The sequence below is a fragment of the Pyrus communis genome, chromosome 15, assembly GCF_963583255.1.
Source record: "Pyrus communis chromosome 15, drPyrComm1.1, whole genome shotgun sequence".
Classification (NCBI taxonomy): Eukaryota; Viridiplantae; Streptophyta; class Magnoliopsida; order Rosales; family Rosaceae; genus Pyrus; species Pyrus communis.
Window position 1 is genome coordinate 18521152 of NC_084817.1, and position 10934 is coordinate 18532085.

The 10934-nt window shown below is 39.0% G+C and overlaps 2 protein-coding genes and 1 pseudogene across 4 annotated transcripts; 2 read left to right on the forward strand and 1 right to left on the reverse strand.

Moving 5' to 3' along the window:
• Positions 1-367: 367 nt before the first annotated feature.
• Positions 368-4525, forward strand: LOC137717410 (probable mitochondrial adenine nucleotide transporter BTL2; annotated as a pseudogene).
• Positions 4526-5491: 966 nt separating this feature from the next.
• Positions 5492-9133, forward strand: LOC137717411 (uncharacterized). 2 transcript variants are annotated; one of them, XM_068456775.1, is made up of 8 exons: positions 5492-5858; positions 5959-6099; positions 6204-6431; positions 6876-7083; positions 7234-7370; positions 7664-7744; positions 8536-8602; positions 8690-9133. In XM_068456775.1, exons 1-8 carry the CDS (start codon positions 5554-5556, stop codon positions 8987-8989), a joined length of 1467 nt encoding a protein of 488 aa, XP_068312876.1. In that variant the 5' UTR covers positions 5492-5553; the 3' UTR covers positions 8990-9133. The 2 variants fall into 2 exon arrangements, with proteins under 2 accessions (XP_068312876.1, XP_068312877.1); XM_068456776.1 differs by lacking the exon at positions 5492-5858 and having other exon boundaries at positions 5961-6099; positions 6199-6431.
• Positions 9134-9545: 412 nt separating this feature from the next.
• Positions 9546-10664, reverse strand: LOC137717412 (multifunctional methyltransferase subunit TRM112 homolog A-like). 2 transcript variants are annotated; one of them, XM_068456777.1, is made up of 2 exons: positions 10534-10664; positions 9546-10090 (listed from the first exon to the last, which is right to left on the reverse strand). In XM_068456777.1, exon 2 carries the CDS (start codon positions 10028-10030, stop codon positions 9662-9664), a length of 369 nt encoding a protein of 122 aa, XP_068312878.1. In that variant the 5' UTR covers positions 10031-10090; positions 10534-10664; the 3' UTR covers positions 9546-9661. The 2 variants fall into 2 exon arrangements, with proteins under 2 accessions (XP_068312878.1, XP_068312879.1); XM_068456778.1 differs by having other exon boundaries at positions 9546-10103; positions 10534-10647.
• Positions 10665-10934: the final 270 nt, after the last annotated feature.

The following is a 10934-nucleotide window of genomic DNA, read 5'->3' on the forward strand; positions in this document are numbered from 1 at the left end:
ATTTTTATTATTTCGTCTTTATGTCTTTTTTGAAGTTATTTTTATTAATATTTTAGTGTTTATGTAAATTAAAAAGTGGGACTCATTGTTGTTACATGTATATTTAATGAGAAAATTAATTGGCACTTAACGAATATAATATTTTCAATAAATTAGATATTCATTTAGAATATCCAAAAATGTTGAGACTAATTTGAAACAATGTAAAAGATTGAGGAGTTTTAAGGATTTAAACTTGAAAATTTTACTATCCAAATCGTAACGTTCAGACAAATAAAAAATGTAAGGTAAGAAATTGACTAAACAAGGAAACCGACTTGACTGTGCGCGGAGTGAGAAAGTTTAACCATAGTCCGTAGGAGAGAACTGGATTTTATACTGTGCATGTTTAACGTTTGGCGATGGAAGCAAAGCTGCTGCTACCGAATCCGCCATTATTTTCCCCAATCCTTCTTCCCATTCCTATCCCATTCCCCCCTCCTACTCTCCAATCCCCCAATCCCCCAATCCCATTCCCGCCTCACTCTGACTACACCACCATTCACACCCTCCAAATCCAATCCCAATCCCATTCCCACGCCTAACCAAATGGACGACCCAAATCCCACCCTTTTCATCACCGGCGGCCTGTTCTTGGAACCCACGGTTCCCAATTCCCTGCTCAATTCCGTTGTGTCCTTTCAGAAGAACTCTCCGTCTGCGGCTGTCGTTTCCGGGTCGGGTTTGTCGTACGGGTGTAGGCTGAGAGCGGTGGCTGGCGGTGGGTTCTTTTCGGTGAGCTTGAGTAGCGATGGGGTTGTTCGGGAGTCCAAGGGGTGTTTGGTGCAGAACGGAGATGAGGGTTCGGAGGAGGCGGAGGCGGAAGCGGTGGTTACAGAGAGGAAGAGAGAGAAAGTTGGGGTTAGGAGTGGTCGGGCCATGAATACCACCAAGCATTTGTGGGCTGGTGCCATAGCCGCCATGGTTTCCAGGTCTATGTTCATTGCCTTTTCTTCGTATTTTTCATTCAATTTCTTTTTGTGTAATTTGAGTAATTTGTAATACATAATATATATTGTTTAGAAGAATTATGGAATTGATTTTCCCATGAATTATTTCGGTTGATTGCATAAACTGTTAATTTAAGTAGGTTGATTTTCCCATTACTTTATTTTGAACGGGAATTTTATGAATTGAACAAAACACGTGAATCGAAATTTGAAGAATGGGAATTTTATGCTTTGTATGTTGCTGACTGAAGGTTATTGTATCGAACTTTGAATGGGTTTTAAAGATTATCATATCGAACTTTGGAGTTTCTTTTTCGTTAACTGCGATTTAGTGCTTTGTATGTTGCTGACCGAAGGTTATTGTATCAGAACTTTTGTGGCACCTCTTGAGAGACTAAAGCTGGAGTACATAGTTCGCGGCGAACAGAGGCATTTATTTGAGCTAGTTAGGACCATTGCAGCTAATCAGGGCTTGAGGGGGTTTTGGAAGGGGAACCTAGTCAATATTCTTCGTACAGCTCCATTTAAAGCAATCAATTTCTATGCTTATGATACTTACAGAAAACAATTGCTCCGCGTCTCCGGAAATAAGGAGACTACAAATTTTGAAAGATTTGTTGCTGGTGCTGCAGCCGGAATTACTGCTACCATACTCTGCTTACCTCTTGATACGGTAAGTGATAGTTTCGAATTCGGCCATTTGACCAATTACTAGCTGAAAAGTGGTTATTCTTCCAGGTTGATATATAAATTCAAGTATCTGTTTAATTCCAAAATGTGGTGATACAGCTAAATGATATAGTTTCTTCTTTTCCCTTCCATAACCTAAGCCAATAGAAAGTACACGTAATTGGGAGTGTTTAACGGAGGTATATAACGTATGATTTACTTGGGAAATGTTGGTCATTTCTTCTTTTCGAATACACTTTATTAAAGCAGAAGAACATACTGCCTTTAGGTATATGAGTTATATCTTTGAATATGCAAGCTATTGTCATCTCAGGTCTGAGATAGTACCTGTAGCATGGCATTATAGCAATAATATGAATCTCAACATCCTTTTCATAAATTCTGCTATATAGCATTAATTCAGGCTTATGTATAAAATTGGGCGTTGTGGATCTTTTAAAAGTATTTGACGTGTCAAATTCCCTGAAGAAAACTCAAAATCCACAATTAAGATGCTGTATGGAGTCCCTTGCCTGCTGAAGGTTGTATTGTATCTGTATGCCCACTTTACACGGCTAATGCCACTGTGATATTTGCTGTGGTGAAGCATAAATTGATTGGGATTTGGGGTATGGTATTGCATAAATAGAGGGTTTCTTTTGCATATTGGAAATGAGGTTTAGGGCACGGTGTTGCACATATATTGTGTTTCTTTCGCATATTGAAAACAAGGTCTTCCTTTTGATGCTTAGATTATTTTTAAGGGAAAAAAAATTATGGTTGGCCTTTCTAATTAAAGAGATACAAAGATCTACCTGTAAGCGAAGCACTTTGTGGATCATGTCGGCATTGAGTTTGTGTTCTTCAAAGTTAATCGACTATCACCTAAGACTAACACTGAAATGATTTATATCCAACTTAGTTGTTGTGTGTTTCAGATTCGGACTCAGTTGGTGGCTCCTGGTGGGGAAGCCTTGGGTGGTGTGATTGGTGCTTTTCGCCACATGATCCAAACTGAAGGGTTCTTTTCCCTTTATAAGGGCTTAGTACCCTCCATTGCAAGCATGGCACCTTCAGGTGCAGTTTTCTATGGTGTCTACGATATATTAAAATCAGCATACCTGCATTCACCTGATGGAAGGAAAAGAATTCACAAGATGAGCCAACAGGGGCAGGGCCGGAGTGCTTTGGATCAACTGGAGTTGGGACCGATTCGGACATTACTCTATGGAGCTATTTCTGGTGCTTGTGCAGAAGCTGCCACATATCCGTTTGAAGTGGTGAGGCGACAGCTTCAACTACAAGTCCAGGAAACTAGAATGAGTGCCTTGGCAACTGGTATTAAAATAGTTGAACATGGAGGTGTCCCAGCTCTCTATGCAGGACTTATTCCCAGCTTGTTACAGGTATGTTATTACAAGGATCACCTTTTGCTTAACTGCTTTAGTGTTTTATGGAAGTTAATATGGTCAATTAGGTGCTTCTGGAATCATAAACATGGTCATAGCTTCTGCAATTAAATTGGGGCAATTTAGCCAATTTGCTGGCATATTCTTAGTTAGATGTCTTGGTTTCCACGGCTTTGAATTTTGATAATATATCTAGATTCCTTGGTTAGAAGTTCTGCTATTTGATTTTATCATTTTGTTTTTTATCATATCTTTGCTCTTGATATATTATGTTGTTGTGATTTGGCTCATCAAAATACCAAGGCCAAACAAGTTTAGGTTTCCATATTCCAATTGGTGTTGAGAAAGAGTGCACAGCTTATTTCCCATAAGAATTGTGAAATAGGTTTTTCTTTGTAATCCCAATCAGTTTAGGATCCGGAAATAAATTAGTTTTCCCTATTCTAAAGGGATTTAGGAATCCTATACTTGTAAGGCATGTAACCATTGGTCTATGAACTATAAATAAGCTTGTCATTTGCTGTTCATTCATGTGAACATCAGAGAGAATGCAAGGGTTTTCAGTAAGTTCTGGTAACCGACTTATTATTCTCCATAGTGCTGGTGATATCTCAAGGGGGATCACACGTGTAGTAGGCAAAGTTCGCCAAACCTTGCTAAATTCTTTGTGTTTGTGTGTGGTATGTTTACTTTATCGTTCATATATTCGCATAACATCATCTTTTAAGTTTACCCTAACCCCGGAGACTATCAATAAACAAGATAAACTAAGGGAGATTAAAATCTGCATATGTATTACAGTTGAGATGGTACATCATACATGGCTCCCAAACTGAGTGATTCATTTCCAAATATTGCGTATTAGCCTTCCAAGAAAAACAACTTTTTTATTGGGCCATACTAAGAATTGATGTGCTTGTATGGAATCATTTATTCCATTTCCGTAACATTCTCCATTCATTTCCCGTGGTCCATTTCTCTCAAATTTCAAGCATTAAGGTCGTGTCTTTGTTCTTATCTTTGGTGTTTTGCATACTCAGGTACTTCCTTCAGCCGCAATAAGTTACTTCGTCTATGAGTTTATGAAGATTGTTCTCAAGGTAGAATGAAGAGATACAATGGGTTATGTCTGAAGGTATATGATTGGAGGTTTCATGGCCAGCTCGGAGGAGCACCTGCTATAAATTCAGAATGGTAGGATTATAGTGATTTTTGCATTGAGTAATGCTGGGGAAATCATCAATTTAAACCATATGACGTGGTTGTTGATGATCGGATTATTATTGAGTGTTGATTATCGAGCTTATATCCTATTGGTGACATTGACACTGACATTGACACAAACACATCACATGGTTTGCAAATATGGTCTGAAAAATTGGTCCACCTTTGCATTACCACTTATGTTCCCACAAGCTTCATGTATTGCGAAAGGAAGGAAAATACTCCACAGCTGAATCTTTGCTGAATTCATACTAACTCATTTGCAAATCTAACCCTTTGCTCACCGCCGAACTGTCAATGTTAAGAATCGTATTCTAGTCAGGAAATAGCAATATTTTGGTGCTACTTTATACATGTTTGCTATCACGTTCTCATTTACATGCTGTAACAATTGGGTTGTCATCACTTTTCGTTCCATTTTCCCTTGGGGCTTTGATTTTTATGGTATCCTTGTGGGCTTGTTTGGTGGGCTGAATCAGATTAGGTCTTAGGGATAAGGTTAGATTGACAAGGACGTGTAAATATGACTTGTAATCTATGTATAAGGATAAGTTAGATAACCGACTTTATTGTGGGCTCATAAGTTATAACCCATCATTTTTTGTCTTGTTCATCTCACATTTGACACAACAAACAATGAAGTGGATTTAAATCAGTTTTAATTGATCACAACCTATCTCATCCAGCTCACCAAACGGTCATGTAGTGATTACTGTGGACCTAAATGCGGAAGAATTTGTGGTATGTAGTATGTGGTACACAGTAGTAAATTTACTGTGGACCTAAGTGCTATTGGTATATTCTTACTCACTATTATGTGTCCAAGATTATAAATCTTTTTTTGTTACTCGTTACCACAGCGTAAGCATATGGTATATGTTAATGCATGTGCGGGTATGGTAGAATTATCGGTATTTTTTGTGCTTTTTGGAGGGATGATGGAGATTTCTTTTTCAGGTATATATTCCATGTCATCAAAAGGTAAAGCTAACCAAACCTAACAACCATTATTTTCTTATACAATTATTTCTCAATCTCCCAACAAGAAAAAACCTCTTAAAAGGGTAATAAATAATTAATACAAAAAGGAAAGTAGAACGAATGACGTCATCATTTCCAAGTTCCAACCACCTAAACTGTCGGACGCTTGTGCGTCTGTGGCTCGCCCTGTGGATTATCGCAAAGCCCTTCCCTTCTCCTACGAACCGTCTTCGGCTTCGCAGCCCCATTCCTGCATTCAAAGCCCTTACTCGTTCGCCGCGATGCTGCCGGACCGCGACCTCTGCACGTGCTTCGCCGGAGAAAATGGTGGCCCCGATGGCGACCGCCACGGATCCGCCGATCCCAACTGTACGCATTGCAGGAAGTCCGATCCTTCACCCTCGTCGCTTTACTATTCTTCCTCGCTCGGATACGTTTCGGCGCCGTTGAGCGACTCCGAGAAGCTGCGGAGAGTCGTGACTGCTTCGTTCAAGGGATTCACAATCGGCGCCGGCCTCAAGGGCGGCCTCGCCATTTTCTCGATCCTAGCTCGGCTGAGACGACGGAAGCTCTTAGCCTCTCTCAGGTGAAAAGCTCACCCAGCTTCGAATTCTCTAAAATCCAGAATTTAAGTGTAATTTTGTTTAAATATGGTAATTTAAGTAAAATTCTTATTAATTATTCAGGACGGAGGGTGTGATCACAAATAGAGAAGCAATTGTTACCGCTTTGAAGGAGACATTGAGATATGGTTTATTTCTCGGAACTTTTGCCGGCACATTTGTTTCGGTGGACGAGATTATTGGTTCGTTGGCAGGTCACCGTAGGCAAGTTCCTTGTTCTTCCATGATTCAACTTCTTATTTTTTCGGGTTGGATTCGATTTCTGTTTGCTCTGATTTAATTGATGTGTTTGGTTTATTCTAGTTCAGGACAGCCAAATGGAGGGCTTTGCTGGCAGGTGCTATAGCAGGGCCGTCTATGCTTCTTACCGGACTGAACACGCAGCATACGAGCTTGGCCATATACATTCTTATGCGCGCTGCTGTATTGGCGTCGCGGTGTGGGATCAAAAGCAAACGGTTTGGTGGCATTTGTAAACCTCTCACTTGGGCTCATGGTGACATTTTCCTTATGTGCCTCTCCTCTTCACAAATTCTGTATGCACTCTTTACTGCAAACTGTGTAATATTTGTTAGTGAAGCCTTGAATGTTTTGACATGGATTGTTTTTTTCCCATTTCCATGTCAAAGGTTGTGTCAAAGATGGAAATGCACTTCCGTCAGTTCCATGTATACTTGTATGTGGAAATCAATGAAACTGACATGACTTTTGGATCTGTTTGTGAGTCCATATCATTGATCATCAAAGAAGATTTTGCTACTCTGGTGATTGCTCACCAAATCCACTAAAAAGTTGAGGGATATTGTAGTTGGCTCATTTAACTTTATGTCCTTTCGGTTGTGGTGTCATGTTCATTCGTATCAAATTAGAAATGTCTTTTCAGCATTTTATAGATTATCAAACTTGTGAATTGTTTCTGATTACCTACCGTTAACTTTAGACTGTACTACAACTGAAGGGAGGAAAATTCCATTTCTCAGGTCTGCTTACATATTGAAGCAGGAAAGTTTACCTCCATCATACAAATCCTTTCTCAATAAACACGGAGGAAAGGATACCGTAATATTGCAAGGTGTAAAAGAGATTGCAAGGGGCATACCTTTTACTAATTTGGAAGCAATAGAAAAGCATTACAAATCCATTGGGACAAATATTAAACTAGATCCAGGCATGCAAGTTCCCTGCTCGGTATGCATTCTTCAATTATCAAATTACTTCCCTTTCCTACCTACCATGGGAAAACAATTCAAATTTGTTTCTCATTCATATCATAATTATTTAAACTTCCTTAACTTAAATCTTTATGATATGAAGTCTTAAGCTCTCAAATTCATGCAGATTGTTCATGGAGATCAGTCATGTGGTGCACATGTTCTTTCTTTCCTTATTCAAGCCTATAAGAGAGCATTGCCGGTTTATCTTCCAGTGTATCTGATTCCGGCCCTTATAGTTCATCGCCAAGATCTCTTGAAAAGGTGATTCATATGATTTACCTTCTTTATCATTTTTTCATATACCCGTGATGCTTTAAGTAGATGTGATCAAGTGCTTTCTTCTTCTAGTTGAGGTTTCCAAGAAAACAAAATTGAATTTAACTGGGGAGATGTGTCTTACCATAATTAATTTGCTGTGTACATAAATGCAAATTCCACTTTGATAATCTTGTCATGATTGAGTTTCTTTTAAAATATTCAAACTGGATACGTATGTGCGTGTTAATGTAATCTTAGCTTCTGTTTGTGCTCTTATGATTGCTGTTTATATGCAGGCATTACTCTATACTACTAAAGGGCCTTCTTGGTACTGCAAGATCAAGCTTGTTTCTATCCGTATATTGCTCATCTGCCTGGTTAGCAGCTACTTTCTTCTATCTTGCATTCTGATGGTACCATTTACATGAACGTTGCTACTAGGAAAGATGTAAATGAGAACCCAAGAAGTGTCCAGATTCGATTATTAAAACCTAGGTCTTTCCTTATACCCATCATAAGTGTTCAACATTGTTTCTCCTTAGACAATTTTTCATGGGGCATAATTAACCTTAAGGTATCAAGACCAGATATAGGAACTGATGAAACTGCAAATGAAACGCAGTATTAAATCTTTTAAGCATAGGATACCGAAGGAAATCAAGACTAGGACAATGACTCACATGAAATGAGGATGCCAAGGTGGCAGCGCTAAAACAATTCATGTGATGCCACATGGGAAACTTAAAACACGTGTTCTGTTAGAGATTGACTATACCAGATGAAATATTTTGGACCCTTTTGGAGACTAGATTAATAAGGTATGTTTGTGCACGTCTCTTTTTCCTTCTCTGTTATCTACGATAAATTTTCGATAAATTTTTTAGAATCTGATTTTTCAAGGTATCAATACATTGTTATATAACATAGTGATGTTGGGAAACATACTGAAATAGACTCAGCTAGTCAAGTGGTCAGGCACATTGTTTGCCTGCCCCGAAATCCCCTCAACCTGCTTCATGAACTGGGATTCGATACTTATAACTTTATTCAAAATGGTGCATCATTGTATTTTCACATTCTCAATACTTGTCATTTCTAACTGACAGACCCAAAAAAATAATCACTTCTAATTATGTTGAGAAAATTTACTTTTAATATTTGTCTCCAGGGCATGGACATGCTTTCTGTTTAGGATTTTCAGGAGGTGTAACATACCAATGGTTGCAATGGGGACGGTATGAACTTTCTTCAACTCTTTAAATTTGGTACCAAGATGAACTTTATATGTTTGCTCAAGGAGTCCCAATTGTGTTGTTGGGCAGTTCCCGACTGGTCTAGCCTTGGCCATTGAGAAGAAAAGCAGGCGGATTGAGATTTCACTCTACTGTTTTGCTCGGGCCATCGAGAGCTTTTTCACCTGCATGGCTGATATCGGGTACTTGCAGCCTTCAACAAAATTGAAGAGAGCTGACGTAGTAATCTTCAGCTTATCAACAGCAATCATAATGCATTGCTATGCACAAGAGAGAGAAGTTTTCAGATCCAAATACTTGAATGTTCTCGATTGGGTTTTCGGCGTCCCACCTCCATCTTGTGAAACCCCTCGCTGCAAAAACAGTTAGGAAGTAGTGTCTACAGCATTTTCGGTTTAAAGTCATTTTGTTAGAGATTTCCTTTTGCATTTCCTCCAAACAGAATGGAAGGAAGTTATGTACCATGACTCTCACATTTTGTTACTAAAGTTGTAGGGCATTAATTTATACTTAGCGATTTTTTACACACTGAGTTGCATCATATTCCGCACGAATACATGCGATGTTACTTTTCAGTCTAATCTAAAATGCTGGAAGGGGGATTTGGGATGAGGATCCTCTTCGGATCCTCTTCGGATCCTCTTTGTGAGGGTCCTAGGATCCTTACATCCTATCCGTTCATCATGCAACCAGCTTTCGTTAGCTACAATTTGCGTTTAGTTTTAAATAAACAAATTCAAAATGATTTCTGACCATCCAATATACAATGAACGGATAAGGGATCCTCACAATGAGAATCCAAATGGGATCCAAATCCGGGGATTTGACCTCGGTTGCATGTTTAGGACTCGATGCTAGTTCTACATGATTCTTCTACTACTACATTCAACAATCCTCAATGCTAAAATGGTTTTCAACACATAACTAAACAAAACGAAAGCATATTCCATTTCATAATGCCAAAATCTGCAGTGCATAAACCCTAAGTTTTAGTAAGTACAAGAAGATCAATGGCAAGTCCGATCCACCATTTGACGCGAATCACACTTCGTCTTCATGAAGTAGCATATTGGGTATGCCCTTACTAACTGGAAAGCGGCGACCAGTCTCAGGGCAGACAAGCGCCCCCTCCTCGAGATGAAGCTCCAAAAGGGCGTGATGGAACTTGTGAAGAAAATCTTCAGAATCAAGCCTAGACGGCTCAACCTCCTCAGGGAGCTCAACATATCCCATACTATGAGAGGCATTGACAAGTGCCTTCCACTCGATCTTAGGGAACATGTTCTTGAGGAAGTCTGGGTTGAATTCAACCTGCTTTTCGACCACCTTCTCGATTTCAATGCGCAGAGGGAAGCCGTTGGTCACGCCTTTGATGTTGGATGATAGCATGTTGTGGGTTAGCAGCCTCATCTCTCTCACTATCTTAGCCTAAAGGGCAGAGAGTGGCTCTCTACGGTTTTGCCTGACGACCTGAAACCACAAACTAATACCAAATTAGGCATAAATGTTTGGTGTTTTCGCAATTAGATCCGGCAATGAGCAGTGTGTTTTCGCTTGATCGTGTTGCGGAAAAATGTACCAACTCAAACATGGCAGTCTAAACCCAGAAACATTGGCTAAATACATCTGAAAAGGAAGCTAAGGAGACAAATTAAGATGAGTTTTCAGCAAAATTTACAAGGCATATCAATAAAATGAAATGGCAAAATTGATTAAACAAATCCACAGCTAATATGATTACGGCTCAAAATTACAAACACAGAGAGCACAAACAGGGATGAATCCTAAAACTACAGCAAGCAAAGAACAATTCCAACTTTCGTTTGCATAATTTCATGAACTTGCTTCTGATTTTCCAATAAGTAAAACAGAAAAAAGGGGCAAGTTTGAGGAAGTTGGGGTAAGCTAAATACCTGTGAGTCTGTGACTCTGCAACGTGGGGAACTGCAATTCCGGCCGCCTGCAATGGAGAGAGAGAGAGAGAGAGAGAGAGAGAGAGAGAGAGAGAGAGAATGCAGAGAATCGGGGAGAGAGGTGAGCGTTTATGACTGTGGAAGGAGAAAATAATTAGGGTTTATTACATGGTATAATTACCTGAATATCCTTAACTCAAATTTCTAGGAGGTATCGAGTTGGATTTCTCACCTGTATATGAAAAATTTTGCCGTTAAATTAAGGAAAATTTTATTTAAACTTATTTAACCTCTTTCTATATCCAATTTAAATTTTAAAAATTAATTATCTATTTTACCCTATTGCATAATTATTATTAAGTACAAAATGAAATTAATAATAAAAATCAAATTTATCAATA

Coding starts and splice junctions, on each gene's coding strand:
- LOC137717411 (XM_068456775.1), top strand. CDS start 5,554: ATGCTGCCGGACCGCGACCTCTGCACGTGCTTCGCCGGAGAAAATGGT. Junction 6,100..6,203: donor TCGTTGGCAGGTCACCGTAG/GCAAGTTCCTTG, acceptor ATTCTAGTTCAG/GACAGCCAAATGGAGGGCTT. Junction 7,745..8,535: donor GTATATTGCTCATCTGCCTG/GTTAGCAGCTAC, acceptor ATTTGTCTCCAG/GGCATGGACATGCTTTCTGT.
- LOC137717412 (XM_068456777.1), bottom strand. CDS start 10,030: ATGAGGCTGCTAACCCACAACATGCTATCATCCAACATCAAAGGCGTG.